This window comes from Pezoporus wallicus, unplaced genomic scaffold, assembly GCF_028554395.1.
Source record: "Pezoporus wallicus isolate ANWC-B61680 ecotype Strahan unplaced genomic scaffold, APGP_CSIRO_Pwel_v1 contig_7461, whole genome shotgun sequence".
NCBI lineage: Eukaryota > Metazoa > Chordata > Aves > Psittaciformes > Psittacidae > Pezoporus > Pezoporus wallicus.
Genome location: NW_026637976.1, coordinates 52,074 through 73,110, shown reverse-complemented (window position 1 = coordinate 73,110; position 21,037 = coordinate 52,074). Strand labels below are relative to the sequence as shown.

Here is a 21,037-nt window from a genome sequence, read left to right as displayed (position 1 = left end):
GAAATTAGACCATTTTAGATTATTTGCACTCTTCACACGTTGCTCGCCTTTGTTTTATTAAGGCTGGTGAGTTGTTCTCACTTAGATGGGGGGGGTTTGCTGAACAACCCTCAAGCTGCAACATGTGCAAAAGGCACTGTGGTATCAATCAGCGCTTCAGATAGCGTATCCCAAAGCTAAACATGTCAAATTCATTGGCATTTTTCATATTTAAAACACTGCCAGAATGCATCTATCACAGCTTGGAAGTAAATTTAACCAAAGGGATTTCTTTCAGTTTTTTAAGCTTCTTCACAGAATCATGGAATGGTTTGGGTTGAAGGGAGCTTAAAGCTCCTCCAGCTCCAACCCCTGCCACAGGCAGGGACCCCTTCCACTGGAGCAGCTTGCTCCAAGCCCCTGTGTCCAACCTGGCCTTGAACACTGCCAGGGATGGGGCAGCCACAGCTTCTCTGGGCACCCTGTGCCAGCGCCTCAGCACCCTCACAGGGAAGAGCTTCTGCCTAAGAGCTCAGCTCAGTCTCCCCTCAGGCAGGTTCAAGCCATTCCCCTTGGCCTGGCCCTACAGGCCCTTGTCCCAAGCCCCTCTCTAAGTTTCCTGCAGCCCCTTCAGGCACTGGAGCTGCTCTCAGGTCTCCCCTTCAGGAGCCTTCTCTTCTCCAGGCTGCCCCAGCCCAGCTCTCTCAGCCTGGCTCCAGAGCAGAGCTGCTCCAGCCCTCGCAGCAGCTCCATGGCCTCCTCTGGCCTCGCTCCAACAGCTCCACGTCCCTCTTGTGCTGCTGCCCCAGGGCTGGACACTAAGGTCTTACACTTCTTACACTGTGATTGAAACACGTCTTCCAAGTCCTCACTCTTCCTTTCAGAAGGAGCAAATAAAGAACTGCCACAAGCAGGGACAGCCCGCAGCCAAACTAGAGGAAGTGCTCAAATACACAGCTATTTATATGGAAATGCTGACTTGAATCTTGCTATGCCAGCGCCTGCCTTCCGCTCCCAAGTGGATTTCCATGCTGTTCAGAGGTCCACCCTGCAAAGCAGATGTTTACTTTGCAATGCTTCTAAGAGTACTAAACTAGCAAGAAAAACAAGTGACATCAACACCCTTGAAGACCTGCCCTTCATTAATCCATAGAGCACGCATTTTATAGTCCCTCAAGCTGACCCAACATGCTTAAAGCCTTCATTAGAGCTATGTTAAAGGACTCCCATCGCAGTTTTGATTCAGCAGTAACAAATAAGGCATACAAACAGAAACCAAAGCAACAACAAGAGAGAACTCCATTCTGTTGCTGTCCCTTCAAAGGCTGCTTAGAATCACTGTTAAGTTTTGTACCATGCTTAGTTCTCAGCTACCTTGATTTTCCTCCCATTTACAAGGTAGAGGCTATTAAAAGTAACATATTTTTTCTCTTACTTTGATTTTTAACAGTGATAACAAACAGTTGAGATGCTGCAAAGCCACTGGCCCAAGGCAGTCAATAGTACTGTTAGGAAATGTCAATCTCTACATCATGGCTAAGTGTCTGCATGCATTAGGTCAGGATGGAGCTCTGATTCAGTTCGCACTGCATCAAATCCATCTAGTAACTTCTCATCACTGGTTCTTCCCACCCCTTTCCTCCCCTCTCATCCTGGAGAATTCCAACTCACTTCCATCTGAAAGGCAGGAGGAATTCATGCATGAAATCTAAGCATGGGAATGTTTCAGCAGTGACCAGGGGAACTACATTCTCAGCTGATAACAGATCTCATTCCCTTCTACCTCCTGCCATTTCCCTCTGAATTCTATTAAGCTGCTCTTTTCCCTTCACATCCAGCAACACACAAAGCCTGAGCACTACTCAAACCCAGCAGCAGCCTGGATTCTCATGCTCAGCAACTCGTAATATTGTGCCAAAGGTTAATGAAGTAGTTTTCCTCTAATTATTAAAGCTGAAATGTGATAATAGGCACAGTTTAATACTGGGTTCTGGTTTCACATCACTAGTGTTTATTGGAGATAGCCCACAGGACGATAAAGGAAATAGGAGTACGTGTTTGAGTACATGCAGGACGCAGTCAGAACTGAACACTGAGATGAGCCAAAAGCTGCGTTTCCTCCAGCACTCTCTTGCTTGTATTTGTGAAACCCTTCCTGAGAGTAAACACAATATCCCCTCTGGAGAGGTCTCAGACATCAGCTTCACTGAGGCTGGTGTCCCAGTAAGGATACGGGAAAGCATCATCAGAGACTAACCATACAGGGGCTAGTGGGCTTGTAACACCCGACACTGGCCCCTTTGCCCATGAAGGTGCCTCTCACATAGAAAAAGGACATTTAAGGCAATTTAGGAGATAGAACACTTACTGGCCCAAGAAAGGCTTCCCCTCTCATATAACTAAAACCATGTTTGCTGTTCCGCTCCAGTCTTCCTGCATTATGGCTTGATGAGATGAAACTGTACAGCACAAGCTTCCCAGGTTCAGGGCAGTACGGCTTGCAGCAGCTCGGTATCACAGAGTGATGCTTGTTGGATTATAATCACGGGCACAGATACTTCCTATGAGCTCATCCATCCTGAGCTTTGGTATTAAAGAAACTCATTCCATCAGGCACAGAACCAAGGGTCAGATGTGCAAAAGGCAGGAATCAAGTAACCTTTTGTACCTCCTTCTTTAACAGGATGTTTCCTTTAAGCATTTAGCACCCCAAGCCTACTTTTACAACACCTGAAGCGTGATTTTCACCTATATACAGCAAAAGGACAATCAGAAGTGCACAGGTAGGTGGAGACAAGTCCCAAAGAAGGCTGAGGGATGGGACTGTCCCCTCCTCTCTGGTGAGAGACCAGGGATGGGACAGTTACAGCTCCTCTGGGCACCCTGTGCCAGCGCCTCAGCACCCTCACAGGGAAGAGCTTCTGCCTCAGATCCCATCTCAACCTCCCCTCTGGCAGGTTAAAGCCATTCATAGAATCATAGAATGGTTTGGGTTGGAAAAGACCTTAAGATCATTCAGTTCCAACCCCCTGCCATGGCCAGGGACACCTCACACTAAACCATGGCACCCAAGGCTCTGTCCAACTTGGCCTTCAACACTGCCAGGGATGGAGCATTCGCAGCTTCCCTGGACAACCCATTCCAGTGCCTCAGCACCCTAACGGGAAAGAACTTCTTCCTTAGATCCAACCTAAACTTCCCCTCTTTCAGTTTTAAGCCGTTACCCTTTGTCCTATCACTACAGTCCCTGATGAAGAATCCCTCCCCAGCATCCTTGTAGCCCCCTTCAGACACTGGAAGCTGCTCTGAGGTCTCCACGCAGCCTTCTCTTCTCCAGCCTCAACAGCCCCAACTTTCTCAGCCTGGCTCCATACAGGAGCTGCTCCAATCACTGAGCATCCTTGTGGCCTCCTCTGGACTTGTTCCAACAGCTCCATGTCCTTTTTATGTTGAGGACACCAGAACTGCACACAGTGCTGCAAGTGAGGTCTCACGAGAGCAGAGCAGAGGGGCAGGATCACCTCCTTCGCCCTGCTGGTCATGCTCCGTTTGATGCAGCCCAGGATGCATCCCCCTTGTCCTTACAGGCCCGTGTCCAAAGCCCCTCTCCAGGTTTTTTCACATATGGAAGGCTGCGATTCATTTTGCTGGAGAACAACTTGCTGTGAACTCCAACCACAGCATATAATAACCCTGAAAGGCATTTATGGATGATTAAGTAGCTGTCATACCCAAAGCCTTCAAAGCAGGGTTTGTGCCCTGATGTGCCAAATCCGACGCATAGCAGGGTGATAGAAACCCTGCTTCATGGAGCACAAAATGCACATATTAAACTATAACACAGAAGAACAAAGGCTGGAGAAGTGAAAACAACAGAAGCATAGCAAAAAACCACCAAAAATAAACCCCAAAAGCCACAGTTTGGCATTTGCTAATGACAGATACATCATTTTTATGCATTAAAGCCAAAGATATGCATTTTCACATCAATTCCCCCCCCATTAAGAGATGGCAACATGGCAGGAAGCGAGAAGGCTCCTACAGGAAAAGACAGGCTCCCAAATGAGATCCAGGAATTCCACAGGTGTTAACACTTTGTATCTGAAAATCAAGCTTTGCCTCCAAAGCACACACTCAACTCATTAGGAACAATTACACACTGCATCTTATCCCTACGCTAACACTGTGTGCCACAGCTTGGTAACAGAATTCCCCCTTCCCCTATCTCTTCCAATTTCAAATTGCAGTGCTTATATATACTACAAAGCAGTTGAAGTTGGCAAATCACACGTGTTTATGTCAGCTTTACTGTATGAGGAATCCATTTTTCCTTTTGATTACTGGATTTGGGGTCTATTTTAAACACATACTCAGTTGTTCTTTAAATAGCTTAGGCTGAAGAGCTAACGCAGACAGATGATGACAGCCACGCAGTACACAAGTGATCTAACGCACAGAGCATGCCCGCAAGGGGTGGTCCCCAAAATCCTTATGGAGAAGGGGCTCTAGGCATAGCTGGTGATGCCAGGTCTTGTGTATCTGCTCCAGAGGAGGCCACAAGGATGATCAGGGGTTGGAGCACCTCCTGTATGGAGCCAGGCTGAGAACATTGGGGCTGTTGAGCCTGGAGAAGAGAAGCTGCGTGGAGACCTCAGAGCAGCTTCCAGTGTCTGAAGGGGGCTACAAGAATGCTGGAGAGGGACTCTTCATCAGGGACTGTAGTGACAGGACAAGGGGTGATGGGTTCAAACTGAAACAGGGTAAGTTTAGATTGGCTATAAGGAAGAAGTTCTTTACTGTGAGGGTGCTGAGGCACTGGAATGGGTTGCCCAGGGAGGTTGTGAATGCTCCATCCCTGGCAGTGTTCAAGGCCAGGTTGGACAGAGCCTTGGGTGCCATGGTTTAGTGTGAGGTGTCCCTGCCCATGGCAGGGGGGTTGGAACTGGATGAGCTTAAGGTCCTTTCCAACCCAAACCATTCCCTGATTCTCTCTATAAGCATGGCACAAGCTCAAGCTGCAGGTGACAGTACAGCTTGGAGAAGCCAAGAACCTCCTTGTCCACAGAGCAAGTTCACCCTGGCCTTTTGGTGATCAGCACAGGTTGCCTATCAGCAAGGACAGGCAGGCTTTCATCTGAATGAAAGGGTGACTGTTACAGCTAATCCAGTCTCATTTCAACCTATTTTATCTTGGCATGGGCGATAGGAAAAGGAAAAAAAAAAAAAGGAAAAGCTTCCAACAAGTTTGCAATAAACCATATGTAAATTCCCCAGGTCTAAATGACCTGGCCAAGTATCAGCCCATTGCTACCCTAGGAGACTTTCAGGAATGAAACCTCTCCTAACAGCTTTTGGCTCTACGCAGCTGGAGAAGGTACTTTGTGGTTTTTCAGGTGCAGTCCCTTCCCCTCACCATTGAAATGAATGCTTGGCACTTTACAAGATGGGGACTCGACTCTGGCTTCAACCTGCGCTCTTTCAAGAGCACTTTTTTTCCCCCCATGCAGTTAAATTGGCCACGGATTCAGACAGTGCATTCTTTCTGAACTGTACGTTTTACGATGGGAGTTTAGGGGCCTCATAAAAAGATGTAGTGTGCAAGTCACAGGATCCTGCACTCAGAGGGTCATAAGCACTGCCTCTCCACCGATACCCACAGAACGCTTAAAGACACTTCTGCTCCGTGGTGTTTATTGCCAAAACAAATGTGGAGCCCTAACGTTTCTGCTGTTCAGCTTCCCATGGAAAAGTTTAATCGTTCCGAGGATAAAGTTGATTTTCTCGCATGTTTGATACCTTACAGAGCCAGGCACTGAACATCTTGCCTCGTTTCATGTTGAGGAGCTGAACTGCGGTTCAGTTCCTTACACACGGCGCTAGTACATGAGCATTCAGCTTTTATTCTATTAAAGGTATCAATATGACTGCAATTCAAACACATCCAGAAGTACTTTAGAATCATAGAATAGGCAGGGTTGGAAAGGACCTTAAGACAGAATTACACAATCATAGAATAGTTAGGGTTGGAAAGGACCTTAAGATCATCCAGTTCCAACCCCCTGCCATGGCCAGGGACACCTCACACTAAACCATGGCACCCAAGGCTCTGTCCAACCTGGCCCTGAACACTGCCAGGGATGGAGCATTCACAACCTCCCTGGGCAACCCATTCCAGTGCCTCACCACCCTAACAGGAAAGAACTTCTTCCTTATATCCAATCTAAACTTCCCCTGTTTCAGTTTTAACCCCCTTGTCCTATCACTCTGCTTTTCTCCTGTGCTGCTGTGAATGTCACTTACCTCGTGCATCAGACAAGCAACTGAACCCCAAAGCACCATTCCCAGGGGATCAGCACTGGCTGATCAACATCTCCAACAGGTTGCAGAGAGCACATAAATGTCGCCTGCCACCCTGTGGACACAGCGACTGCCGACATGTAAAGGGAGGGCTAAACACGAGTTACTTGGACCTGAATCACAGCGGTGTGAAAACAAACATCCCTGGGGGAGCTGACAGAAGATGCCTGGATTGATGCTTTTCATGTCAAACAGTAATGTTCATCTGTTGCTAATGACTGTCAGATGAAAGCAGAACTATGCTTTGGCCAGGGCTGAGCAAACCATACCAATGAGAGTGGGAACATCAGCCTAACATCACTCAATAGCTGTCTGACAAAACAAATCAAGAGAAGCTCTGCCTTGTGAGGTTACTGTAAGCACACATTCAGCATGAACAGGGGAAACCATCCTTAACTCCTGCAGTGATGCCTGGGAAGGTCTGCTCTCAATGCCACCACTGCAGTACCCCCCTGGCAAACACCAGTGATGAACTGGGGTAAGATAAGACACATTCACTGCCTAAGCTTGGCTCTAGGAAATCAAATCATCTGATGGTCAGAGTTGCAAATAAGATCATTGTCCCATGCAAGAAAATAGCTGCAGTAAAGCCCCTTCTGATTGGGACCAGAAGTAACAAGCTCTACAGCTGTAACACAGTCATATCCTCTCTAAGCACTCCTGCAACTGGATGAGGAATAGTACCTGTCAAATAGCATGCCAGAGAGAGCTTCTGCAATACCCAACGGAGTTGGAAGGTTCTTGAACAAGATGGTCATGCTCTCTTCAATGGCTATACATCACATATGCATGGGTTACAAATAATGATTAATACAGGAAAAAAATCATGTAATATCATCTTATACTAGCGAGACCCTGTGTGCTCAGTAAGGACACAGTTCAAGAAGGATTGCCACTAAAACCACATCTCTTCATATGCGAAGAAGAACACACGTTTAAGCCAGGCCCGAGCAATCAAGACTCTGTGAGTGAAGGTAAGAGACAGCAAACCAACCAATAATGCAGCAACAAAGCTGCTCATTTCTACAGGCCTGAGATCTGAAATTCAAAGCCAGTGAACCTTCATCCCCCCCAACACTCTAAGGTGGGACAGAACCCCGCCGTGTGCTGAGCTGCACCCCCAGAGCGTGAGCAGCAGCTCAGGGAGGGGATCCTGCCCCTCTGCTGTGTGAAGGGGAGACCCCCCTGCAGCCCTGTCTGGGGCAGCAGCACAAGAGGGACGTGGAGCTGTTGGAGCGAGGCCAGAGGAGGCCATGGAGCTGCTGCGAGGGCTGGAGCAGCTCTGCTCTGGAGCCAGGCTGAGAGAGCTGGGCTGGGGCAGCCTGGAGAAGAGAAGGCTCCTGAAGGGGAGACCTGAGAGCAGCTCCAGTGCCTAAAGGGGCTGCAGGAAAGCTGGAGAGGGGCTTGGGACAAGGGCCTGTAGGGCCAGGCCAAGGGGGAATGGCTTTAACCTGCCCCAGGGGTGACCGAGCTGAGCTCTTAGGCAGAAGCTCTTCCCTGTGAGGGTGCTGAGGCGCTGGCACAGGGTGCCCAGAGAAGCTGTGGCTGCCCCATCCCTGGCAGTGTTCAAGGCCAGGTTGGACACAGGGGCTTGGAGCAAGCTGCTCCAGTGGAAGGGGTCCCTGCCCGTGGCAGGGGTTGGAGCTGGAGGAGCTTCAAGGTCCCTTCCAACACAAACCATTCCATGATTCTATGCCTATGCTCTAGCTGACCTATGTGCCACATGCATATGTTTAAAGCCATAAGAACTGTTTCAGAGGTGCAGCTTGCCCATGCTGTGTGCTTGCTTCTCACCCACAAAAACCCCTCACAACCTTCAGCGAGTCCCTGATATTCACACACTGTAACAAGATATTCTCACCATGAATCTCAAATCCCCTGCTGTGAAAACCAATCCAAGAGATCATCTCATTCTCCTACTAAAGCCTCATCTTCCTCAGGTACTCCACACACATCCATAGCCTCACAGCCGCAGGGTTTGTGGGGCCAGCTACCTACTGAATCATCTCCCAGTGCCTAATGCTTTGGAGAGCAGAGTCATTCACTCCCATTTTTAGCAACTGTTTTGTGCTTCACCTTTGACAACAGTCTGGAATGACAGTGATTTTTGTTGTTGATGTTATGAGACAGAAGTCACTAACACCCCCTTATAAAAGCCAGCACGTTTTGTATGTTCATTAGAGTCAAAGGGCTGAAATCATAACTGGAAATTTAAGGTCTTACCCAACGTTATCCAAGTGGAAAAGCTGCTCTGTGAACGCCGGGAGGGATTCCATTTTTACAAGTAGAAACTATGGGGATTGAAGCAATTTGTGCTCCCATACAGATGGAAGTGATTATGAACTCTCGGAATTAACACACATTGTTCAGGCTTCGGAATGTAACAGCAAAGCAAGTTTCTCTACAGAAATGCTCTACCAAGCTAGCACTGAGCTGCTTTTGATTCCAGCTGGATTCTCCCGAGTGCGAGATGTGGTTTACATTGTTGTTATCCTGCTGGTTTACAAAACAGCACCAGTGTATCCCTAGAAGAGCTTTTACTTTATAAAAAGCCAGTCTCACTTCTTCCTCACTCATTTTAATCCTTGCAGCCAGAATTCCAGGTAATCGGAAAGGAAAACAGAAATATAGGGATCCGGGAAAGCAGGGAAGACTTTATGAATCCTTTCAAGTATTTAAGGTTTTCTGGGCTCTTTGTGTCTCACCCACAACCATCAAGACTTGATGAATGAGTTGAAGGAGGCGATGGAGACCCAAGCTCTTCTCAATGCTCCAGTAGGGCCAGCACTGGTCCTCCTATGCACCTCCAACCTTCCCATAGCACCCAGAGGGAACTGAGCAACTAATCCACATGATTCTCAACAAAGTAAGTTGTAGGACCCATGCTATGAATTAAGGCCAACACCTTGGGGCCTTAAAAGTATTCCCTCACAGGTTGTAATGGTCTAGAAGTAAGAAAGAGGCTGCTGCTCATTCTCCATCCAAATTTAGTTTCACACATTCATATGAACTAAGCATATAGAATCACAGGATCACAGAATGGTTTGTGTTGGAAGGGACCTTAAAGCTCATCCAGCTCCAACCCCTGCCACGGGCAAGGACCCCTTCCACTGGAGCAGCTTGCTCCAAGCCCCTGTGTCCAACCTGGCCTTGAACACTGCCAGGGATGGAGCAGATCTAGAAGCTTCTCTCAAAGCACCCTGAAGATCTTCTAAAAGCCACTCCAATCAAGCTCCAGCCTCCAAAGGAACACACAAAGGGTTCAGTCTCAGGTTTTTAGCTCAAGTCACCCTGAAGTATAGAAGTTTGTGGTGTATTTCTTGATGTTATTTACCTGTTCTGCTCTCACAATGGAATTTCCCCTTGGCAGAACTATAAAAAGCTGCACTATTTACCCACAGATATCAAAACAAAGGTGACTACAACAGTTTATGTGGACTTCAGCAACGCTTTCCTGATTAAATAACATCATAGAACCCCCCCTAAAATCTTGATTTACTTTTATGATGTTTTTCTATTCAACAGCATAAAATCTCAAGCATTAACATGTGAACCACTGGTGTTGTACAAACCACTTCAAAGCCCGGCCAAGGACCACTCCAGCTTCTACCAGCACCAGTGACCCCATGTAAATTTGGAAACTTTTAATACAAAGACATACTTAAAAGTCTTAATTTACTTTTTATGAGTTTAAAGGTATGCCAGGGAAGTCAGAAACCAACTGGAAGGACTTGGAAAGCACCATGGGTGAGTGAGCACGTGTTCAACTGCTCGGAGTCCTGTAGGAACAGGACAAACTGAAACAGGGGAAGTTCAAGTTGGATTATAAGGAAGAAGTTCTTTATTGTGAGGGTGCTGAGGCGCTGGCACAGCGTGCCCAGAGAAGCTGTGGCTGCCCCATCCCTGGCAGTGTTCAAGGCCAGGTTGGACACAGGGGCTTGGAGCAAGCTGCTCTAGTGGAAGGGGTCCCTGCCCTTGGCAGGGGTTGGAACTGGATGAGCGTTGAGGTCCCTTCCAACCCAAATCTATGATTCTAAGAGTTCATCATCTCAGTCAAGAAAGAAGCACAGAGCACTTGCATCACACAATGGTACAGCAAGCTCCAGAATAGCAACCCAACCATGAAAGGCTGAAAAGCAAAGGGAGCAGGATCACGACTCAAGTGGCAGAATGAACTAATGTATTTACTTAAGCAGAGATTGAGGAAAGCATTGATTTGATAGTAATGGAGAGAGAAAGCTATCAAAGCCTTTGAAGGAAAGAGTATTTAATCCCTATTTCTCACTAGTCTTCAAGTGTGAACAGCTGTCTGCCATTATTAATACCAGGAACAAAGAGGCTCAGTTTAAGTTATATTAACAGCCTGGTTAAGTGAATTTCCAAGATTAGCAGGACTTGATTAACTTCATCTTATAGTATTTTAGCCTTTAAGTCATTTCAGAGCCATTGGAGGTTATCTTCCAAAATACACTAAGCATGGGCATGATACCAGAAGTCTGGAAAATGGCAAATGCAATCCAAGCTTCAAAAACAAACACCACAAAGAGACCCAGAAGCTTGATTTCAATTCTGGGTAGGGAATAGTCGGGGAAAAAAGACTGGTGGAAAAGAGGAGTGGAAAGCCAACTAGAAACTAAGCACAAAAACGATATTTCATGCATAAAACTGTCAGAGCAATCTTATTTCGAGCCTTACAAACAGGTTAGAGGCTGAAATGTCAGTATTTCTGTTGGAATATAAATACATCTCTTGGCACTTCGTGGTGTAACATGCTTGCAAGCAAGCTGGGGAAATGGGATATTGATGAAGTATGAATGAATCCAGAGCTAGCAAGTACTCTTTGGGTGTAGCTGAACAATGGCTCACTGCTGTAAATGGAAGTGCTGAAGAAGCTGGGCTCCAGCTGGGTTTAGGCTTTCCACCAGTTCCATTCAGCACTTTTGGGTGAGCTGGATAGAGAACAGGCTCAGATGCAGAAAGCTCAGTTTCGCTGGGCACCCTGTGCCAGCGCCTCAGCACCCTCACAGGGAAGAGCTTCTGCCTAAGAGCTCAGCTCAGTCTCTCCTCGGGCAGGTTCAAGCCATTCCCCTTGGCCTGTCCCTGCATCCCTTGTCCCAAGCCCCTCTCCAGTTTTCCTGCAGCCCCTTCAGGCACTGGAGCTGCTCTCAGGTCTCCCTTTCAGGAGCTTTCCCTTCTCCAGGCTGACCCAGCCCAGCTCTCAATTACAAGTTTGTAAACTCTCAGGCATTTGCCAAAGTAAAGGATGATTTCCAAAGCACATGAAGAGCAAAGAAGGAAGAAGGATTAGAGGACTTCTTACGTTCTTTTACTGTAAAATCACACATTTGCAAGGCTTAAGAAACACAAGCTGGAAAGTCTGACCCTAAGTACAGGGGTAGAATACTAGTTATATTGGTAATAGAGCAAACTAAAGACACAGCAATGAGAGTGACACGCACGGATCCTCAAACATGACAGAATACAAGTAACAGAGAACATTGACAACTTTCAAACCAGTGCCTATGCACTCAGCACTTACTGTTTGCAAAGGAAAAGGTTCATCATCAGCTGGTGAGCCCTTCTCTAAGCACCACAGAACAAAGTCTCAATCACAGAGGTGTAAGGTAAGTGAAGACAAGGGTTAGAAGAACATCTCCACTCAGTCACAGATGTTCACCACAGAGAAGAGCATCAGAAGCCAGTGGATGCACATTCATGACAAACTAATGCTAAGCACACAGTAGGTAAGAGAACAAGGAAAGCTCAGTGTACCCACCTGTGCTATGTTTTTGTTGAGAAGATACACTCCGTATTCAAACTGAAGCTTCTCCCCTCCTTTTGGATATAAAGGAAACCTGATGGGAAAGAAAACAAGGAAAACAAAAGCATTTAAGGTGCAATAATTCAGATGCTTAAATATGTCAACGCCACAGACTCCTGTTCTCAGAAAGGGAAGATGTAAAAAGCCTGCCTCCCTGACTTCTCCTGGGAATCCCCTTCATGGAATGCACTTGGGAATCCTCAGCAGCTCCAGTCACTCAGCCTTTTAAAGGCTGATGTCAAAACTGATCTAATGCACTATGTTTTCTAAAGTATTCTAGGTTAAGAGACGCTTTATGACTCTCCCAGTGGTGCAACATTCCTCTCATGAAGTGAAGCACAGAACGGTTTGGCTTGGAAAGGACCTTAAGCTCATCCAGTTCCAACCCCCTGCCATGGGCAGGGACACCTCCCACTAAACCATGTCACCCAAGGCTCTGTCCTACCTGGCCTTGAACACTGCCAGGGATGGAGCATTCACAACTTCTCTGGCCACCCTGTGCCAGTGCTTCCCCACCCTCACAGTAAAGAACTTGCTTATATCACAGCATAAGACAAGACCCCACATTATTCCTTTGCAGTCAACTATTTCCATTTGCTTAGCTCATTTCCAAATAGGAACAATCTTTTAAAGAAAAGAGTTGTCTTTTGATTCCTATTTTGTGACTGAATGTGCACAAATCTCTTCATACACAGAAGACGATTGCAGGCTCATTTTACTATCACACTGGAACAAGGCTCAAAGAATGTAAAGGGATGCTTTGTCTTTCAACAAGCTTCACCCATGCACTAAAGGCTTGAGTCAGTTACAGCATCAGAGGTCACTACAGCCCTTGCACATATCATCACAGAATCCCAGCCTGGTTTTGTTTGGAAGGGAACTGAAAACTCACCCAGCTCCAACCCCTGCCACGGGCAGGGACCCCTTCCACTGGAGCAGCTTGCTCCAAGCCCCTGTGTCCAACCTGGCCTTGAACACTGCCAGGGATGGGGCAGCCACAGCTTCTCTGGGCACCCTGTGCCAGCGCCTCAGCACCCTCCCAGGGAAGAGCTTCTGCCTAAGAGCTCAGCTCAGTCTCCCCTTGGGCAGGTTAAAGCCATTCCCCTTGGCCTGGCCCTACAGGCCCTTGTCCCAAGCCCCTCTCCAGCTTTCCTGCAGCCCCTTTAGGCACTGGAGCTGCTCTCAGGTCTCCCCTTCAGGAGCCTTCTCTTCTCCAGGCTCACCCAGCCCAGCTCTCTCAGCCTGGCTCCAGAGCAGCTGCTCCAGCCCTCGCAGCACCTCCATGGCCTCCTCTGGTCTCACTTCAGTAGATCCAATGTTTACTTCTCCTATTTAATAACTAAGGCATTTTGCCCAATTTCAAACACCTGGATGCAGCACAGAACTTGCAAAAGCAGCATCACAGCTTATTCCTGTCTTTAGTGCTGCATGTACCAGAGTGACAAAACTTCATTCCCTAAACTACTGAAACTGAGAGTCTGCATTGAAGAATGTGATTTTATGTGTATATTTTAGGAATCTTTAAGTGAAGCAGTTCTCATGAACACCTTTAATACCCATACACTGCATTTCTTAGGATGGGCTTTTGACTGCTCCTTGCCACCAGAGGCTGCGAGGTCACCGTGGGCAATGCAGTCATCTTGGTACAACCTAAAATGTACCTTTATGGGAACCACCCCATGAAATGAGCTTTAGCCTTTACAAGCACCGTATGCTCTGTAGCTCCTAATCAAGATCCTGAGCACATTATCTGTGCACAACCCACATTACATCAGAAACCCAAGGCTCCCTTAAACAGAAGATAACAAATAGAGGAGATCAATATCTGCTAGAAACAACACACATCCTAAAGGGCTGCTTACACAAAGGGTATTTTATCATCAATCAGCCCCACAGTAGAGTACTTTTAAGGAGAATTATATAGAATCATTAAAGCTAAAGGTTAACAGGTCATGATCACAGCAGATCAAATATTAAGATATCAGCTTCGAGTTTAAGGCTATTTTCAAGCTCACTGGGTCACTTTGAGTTTGAGGGATATAAAAATCCCTGTGAATAGTCTATCTCTAGCTCACCTTGCTTAATAGAGCTATAAATCCAACTAGTTCCCCATGCAAGAGAAGAAAAGCTTTCCAAGTGAACACACACTACAAAAACGCCACGAGGCATTATCCTAAGTGTAAAACCCCAATCAAAAGGAATTCATTTCAATATCTACAGTTACACTAAGGAGAAAGAGCAGGGCTTAGATTTAAAGATACCTCCACAATTAAGAGTATAAAATGAACTCAAGCTTGACAATAAAAGCCCCATTAGGAACACAAGCCACGGTTCACTAGAAGATAGGATTTCACTGAGTCATTGGTAAAGGGAACCGTGTATTCTGTTGTTAGGCAGTGTCGAAAAAGAGGATAAAACCCTGGTTTACAGCTCTTGCCACCATCTCACACAGAGTTTCTTTTAAGTGGTAAAGACTAAGCTTTGTATTTAACACATTGCTCCCCCCACCTTTGCTAATATTCCCATTCCTGCCCTCTAAGTCCCACTAATGACACTTGAAAGCCTCTCAACGACATCCACCCTCGTGTCAGCTTTCATAACATAACCATTTACATGAGAAACATCAGTGCATGTCTTTGTGCATGAGCATTTGTGACTCCAAGAACTACATTACCAGCTTCCACATCTCCTTCTTTGTGTGTTATCTTGCTTGCCTGGTCACAAGCAATAAAATCCAGGGATACAAACCCCAACATTACATATAGTGCTGCACTGAGTATAATTGAATGCAACTTTAACTGCTGGCTCCCTATGTGAAACTCTTGTCTGCTCCTTAGACAAGCATGGCTGTAAGCTGAATGTCTCAGGCATGCTGCTCTGTAGGGTTTTAGTTATGCTTGCTCAAAAAAAAAAAACATCTCAAAACTACTATTTTGGTATTTTTATCATCATAAAGCACCCAGTAAAATGGAAAATGGCATCTGCTTGTTCACTGTGCAACATGTACCTCCCTTGTTCCCATTCTTGCCATGTTTGGGGGAAGCAAAAATCATTCAGCTCTTTCGAAGCAGAATACTTCCTCCAAGAGATTCAAGTTCAAAGGAATAAGAGTGATGAGTTTAGAGGGAAGTAGAAAAACACCAAGATACAGATGTCTGTTGCATGGTCACCAGAAGAGATCCCAGACTGGTTTGGGTTGGAAGAGACCTTAAAGCTCGTCCAGTTCCAACCCCCTGCCACAGGCAGGGACACCTTCCATAGAGCAGCTTGCACCAAGCCCCTGTGTCCAACCTGGCCTTGAACACTGCCAGGGATGGGGCAGCCACAGCTTCTCTGGGCACCCTGGGCCAGCGCCTCAGCACCCTCACAGGGAAGAGCTTCTGCCTAAGAGCTCAGCTCAGTCTCATGTGAACCCTTCAGCTTAAACCACATCCAAGAAAAACCAGCATGGAAGTCAGAAGGGAGCACGTTATAAACACCCAGTCAAGAATCTCTCCTCTTCCATACTCAATACTAATGCTAAATCAGATTCAAGTCACTAAATCACCCAACAGCCAAACCAGATCCTATTCTTAGCACTGAAATCCTGTTGTTTACACAACTGGATGCCACTAACCATGAGTAGTACTAAGAATAAAGAAGGGGTTTTGACGTACAGAAGTCAACTGATTTTCAGTCTACTTACACATAAGGAGGTTGTCTGATAGGCAACGAGTAAGCAAACAAGTACAAGCAGGTCAAGGCTTGGAGTACTGCTGATCTATGTACCCAAATACACCTACTAGTAAGAAACTTGAAGGAGAGCGACAAATCAAAGCGTGTCCTCATGTATCAGAGTGCAGATTAGTGCAAGACTAAGAGAAAGAGGGCAAAAAAGGGGTGGAAAGGAAAGAAATCCCGGCTAAGAGAAGTGTCAACATTGGTGTTATTTTACACCATAGACTCCATGTGGAAGTTTCTAGGGTATTAAACCTCATTAAACCATCCCCAGGGAGCTGTGAAAAGGAAAAAGCAAGGCAAAGGTTGCAGTGCTGTGTTCACAGTTACTAAGAAGGGGAAAAGTAACCTCAAGTCAGCTTTTGAAATGGAAAACAGGGCTGAAAGCCTACCTGTGTTTCAAGTTGAGTCTACAGAACCAGCACCCTGCCATCAGCAATGGGATTAGATGTGGAGCTCTTCAAGGATCTTGCAACACTTCACAAATGCTGTTCTAAGACAGTCTGAGTATTTGCATGAGAAATAACATACTGATGGGCATCGAGCTACAAGCACCCAACTACACCATCAACAGGACTGTTACTTTGGAATCAGTCTTTAATGACATTTACTCTTAACATGGTATTCAGTCAAGTAGAACACATCTTAGACATAACACATACCTGCAAGAAACTGAAGAGCAAAGTGATCTTACTATAGGAAATCACATTTTGAGGTTATAAAGACTGTAGACAAGGTACTAAACTGTCAACTCTAGTTTAAAAACCTTCCTATAAAAGAAATACAATATATGCATTTCCAGTCCAGATGAAACTATTGGTGGCTCACTGCCATCATTTCCATCCCAGCTGAACCACAGAATCACAGAATGGTTTGGGTTGGAAAGGACCTTAAAATCACCCACTTTCAATGCCCTGCCATGGGCAGGGACACCTTCCACTAGAGCAGCTTGCTCCAAGCCCCTGTGTCCACCCTGGCCTTGAACACTGCCAGGGATGGGGCAGCCACAGCTTCTCTGGGCACTCAGTTCAAGATGTATTCCCGAATCTGCCCAAGCACATTTGTGGTCTGGGGCAGCACAGGATGAGCAGACAGGAGGCTTGATGAATGCCTTTGCTACCTGTACCTGTCTGGGAGCCTGACAACACTTCTGCTGGAAGTAGATCCTATAGCATCTCTGCAGCAACCCAATTCAAAAGCTGCAAAGTGTCCCATGAAACCACCAACCATCACTCCATGATGCTGAAACTACCTGTTCATCCAGATACAAGCAGGTCATCCTATAATCATAACAGCCACAGGCACAAAGACGGCAAAGGTATCATCTCTAAGGCAAGTTTAAACCTCTCTTATCTTAGCCATGACACCTCCCTCTACATAAACTTCACTATTCCTTGATGCAGAAGATTGTCTAAATTACTTTCCAGTGTTGATTTCAGCCTTATTTTCTATGATTCAAGGTGTAACAAAGGAGATTATGCTCCTCTACTGCTGGAAGTCTGAGTCATCTCAGGAGGAGACAGTAGAAAAAGCCTCTTGCAAGGCTTTTTTCATACTTACAGTTCAAGGAGAGGTGTCTCCAGCTTGACTCAATCAGGTTTGGTGTTTTATTTCCCCCCTTATAAAAAGTATTACTTACTACTTAATAAAAGAAAGGCTTGTAACCCAGCTCTTAGTGACCTGAATGTACACACTAAAGCACTGCTTTTGAGAAGACAGCATGGGCAGGATGGTTGCTACTACAGAATCTCCAACCAAAACCTGTCTTTACACATAAATTGTGCTAAGTATTGTACTCTTACCACTAAGAACTCCCCTTTCTTACCTTTTTCAGCTGACCTTAGACAAGGACTTATCAGCCACTGAGATCTCATTTAACTTTATCTCTTCAACTAATCTTTAGCTGTTTTACAGGAGAACTTCAGTGTTTGATGAACATGCAGTAAATCACTACAGGATTCTCAGCGCAGGCAGATGGGAACTGTTAGGAGAAGCTGAAAGAATCCTTATATTCCATCCATTTATTACAGACCTCAAGTATCTCTTCTGAATTCGAGTCCAAATACATTTATTGTTGTGTGCTGGGATTTATGGACTCCTCTGGATGCAGAAAAATCCCAGATGGTCCAATAGACTGGTGGCCCATTTTTATTGTCTATAACCGCCTGTCTTTAATACAGGCTATTTTTAAAGCTTAAGGAATTGCTTCATTTTTAACTGCTTTCACCTGCTTCTACTTTGGTATCCCACCATCTGGTTTAGATCTCTTCTTCTCTTCTTCTGTTCAGGCTTCTGCCATATCCCAAATTATATTCAAAGTCTCAAAGTTTAATCTCTCCTTCAGAAAGCTCTTCAGGGAAGAAGTCAGGAAAATAATGATTTTTGCACATCACAGCTAACTGCTTTCCACAGGCTGAAGTGTGGCACAAGTTAAATAGTATATTACACCCCCTTTGGCAAGTGTAAGTTAAATTCCAAATCTAGTTTGGAATTGTGTTAGAAAATCTTAATTCACAAAGTGATGGAAAAGTTCAAAGACTACTAATATACATGGCTTTGCAAGCTAAATTAATAGCAAGGACAGTGCTGCTTTAAGAACACTTAATTATTCCAGAAGCCCAGACTGGTTTGGATTGGAACCTTAAAGCCCATCCAGTTCCAAACCCTGTCACAGGCAGGGACCACTTCCACTAGGGCAGCTTGCTCCAAGCCCCTGTGTCCAACCTGGCCTTGAACACTGCCAGGGATGGGGCAGCCACAGCTTCTCTGGGCACCCTGTGCCAGCACCTCAGCACCCTCACAGGGAAGAGCTTCTGCCTATGAGCTCCTCTCAGTCTCCCCTTGGGCAGGTTAAAGCCATTCCCCTTGGCCTGCCCCTACAGGCCCTTGTCCCAAGCCCCTCTCCAGCTTTCCTGCAGCCCCTTCAGGCACTGGAGCTGCTCTCAGGTCTCCCCTTCAGGAGCCTTCTTCTTCTCCAGGCTGCCCCAGCCCAGCTCTCTCAGCCTGGCTCCAGAGCAGAGCTGCTCCAGCCCTCGCAGCAGCTCCATGGCCTCTTCTGGCCTCGCTCCAACAGCTCCACGTCCCTCTTGTGCTGCTGCCCCAGACAGGGCTGCAGGGGGGTCTCCCCTTCACACAGCAGAGGGTCAAGATCCCCTCCCTGAGCTGCTGCTCACGCTCTGGGGGTGCAGCCCAGCACACAGGGGGGGTTCTGGGCTCAAGCACACACTGAAGCCGGGTCATGGGGAGCTTCTCCTCACCCAGCACCCCAAGTCCTTCTCCTCAGGCTGCTCCATCCAGGCTCCCCCAGCCTGGGTTTGTGCTGGGGATTGCCCTCACCCATGGGCAGGACCTTGTCCTTGGCCTGGTTGAGCTCCATGAGGTTCACATGGTCCCAGCTCTCAGCCTGTCCAGGTCCCTCTGGATCCCATCCCTTCCCTCCAGTGTCACTGCACCACACAGCTCAGTGTCATCAGCAAACCTGCTGAGGGTGCTCAATCCCACTGTCCAGGTCTTCAACAAAGATATTCAACAGCTCCAAGCCCAGTATTGACTCCTGAGGAACACCACCCATCACTGGCCTCTACTTGGCCATCAACGCATTACCTATTAGTTCACTGAAGATCACAAACTCAGTTCACTGACTAAATGAAGCCTGTACCACCATATCTGAAGCACCTTTGCTGCTTCCTGCCCAATTTCATGCACTGGATTTGTGACAGAACCAACACGCTGTGGTTTTCTCTTTCGCTCCCTATTTCCAAGGCCAATATGCAGGATGGCTGCAGGGAGATGACTGCAGAGCAGGACTTGGCAGAATGCAGCTGAAACCCAATTATTCACTCTTGTACAGATAAAGAGCTGATGCATTTCTGTGCCTGTAGCAGTCACTGGTGTGATAGCAGAGTCATCCGTCAGATGTGGGGAACAACTGTGCCTCACACAACACTACCAAGAACCAGGGTAGTTTAGAGAATGATGGATTTTAAGCTTAAGCCCATGGATAGGACACCCTACATGAGGATAGAACTAAATAGCCCAAACCAGATAAGATAATGACCTGAAAAAGTCACAAGTTCTTGCTTGATAGGGCTGAAGTATGAGGAGTGGACAAGAACATGGTCTAAACATTTAATGAAGTTTGAATTGTCTCAACCTCAGCCCTTATGGGGGTCTGTGAGGGGGGCAGACAGAGGTGGAAGGAGCTGGTGTCTTCCCTCCAACACAAACCACATCCTGTTTGCTCACTGTAAAGGAATGTTGTATCCCCAGAAAGCTTTTGTTATTTAATAGTGTTGGGACTTTTCTGCATCAGAAGAAGGAAACCTTAAAAGCCTTTTTTAAGTGAGAAGGGCTCCCATTGTTCAAGCCGGGTCACTTGAAATCACTGCTACCAAGGATGTTTCCAAGTGGGTATTAGGAAAAGTAGTCTGAGGAAGAACAGGCACAAGAATACCCAACACTCCAATAGATGAGCAAGGCACATGGAATCCCAGACTGGTTTGTGTTAGAAGAGATCTCAAAGCTCAGCCAGGTCCAACCCCTGCCACGGGCAGGGACCCCTTCCACTAGAGCAGCTTGCTCCAAGCCCCTGTGTCCAACCTGGCCTTGAACACTGCCAGGGATGGGGCAGCCACAGCTTCTCTGGGCACCCTGTGCCAGTGCCTCAGCACCCGCACAGGGAAGAGCTTCCGCCTAAGAGCTCAGCTCAGTCTCCCCTCGGGCAGGTTCAAGCCATTCCCCTTGGCCTGGCCCTACAGGCCCTTGTCCCAAGCTCCTCTCCGGCTTTCCTGCAGCCCCTTTAGGCACTGGAGCTGCTCTCAGGTCTCCCCTTCAGGAGCCTTCTCTTCTCCAGGCTCACCCAGCCCAGCTCTCTCAGCCTGGCTCCAGAGCAGCTGCTCCAGCCCTCGCAGCACCTCCATGGCCTCCTCTGGTCTCACTTCAGTAGATCCAATGTTTACTTCTCCTATTCAAAGGAATAAGAGTGATGAGTTTAGAGGGAAGTAGAAAAACACCAAGATACAGATGTCTGTTGTATGGTCACCAGAAGAGATCCCAGACTGGTTTGGGTTGGAAGAGACCTTAAAGCTCGTCCAGTTCCAACCCCCTGCCACAGGCAGGGACACCTTCCATAGAGCAGCTTGCTCCAAGCCCCTGTGTCCAACC

At 46.9% G+C, this 21,037-nt stretch overlaps 1 protein-coding gene across 4 annotated transcripts in view; it reads right to left on the bottom strand.

Annotated features, from left to right (window-relative positions):
* UVRAG (UV radiation resistance associated) overlaps positions 1–21,037 on the bottom strand; it is an 89,388-nt gene that overhangs the window by 16,326 nt on the left and 52,025 nt on the right. For all 4 annotated transcript variants that reach the window (XR_008972068.1, XM_057408502.1, XM_057408501.1 and 1 more), the window contains one exon: positions 12,113–12,191. Coding sequence is in view for 3 of the 4 variants with exons in the window: in XM_057408502.1 (XP_057264485.1) it covers positions 12,113–12,191 (79 nt within the window). In the remaining variant the exon portion in view is untranslated. The remainder of the gene's footprint in view (positions 1–12,112; positions 12,192–21,037) is intronic.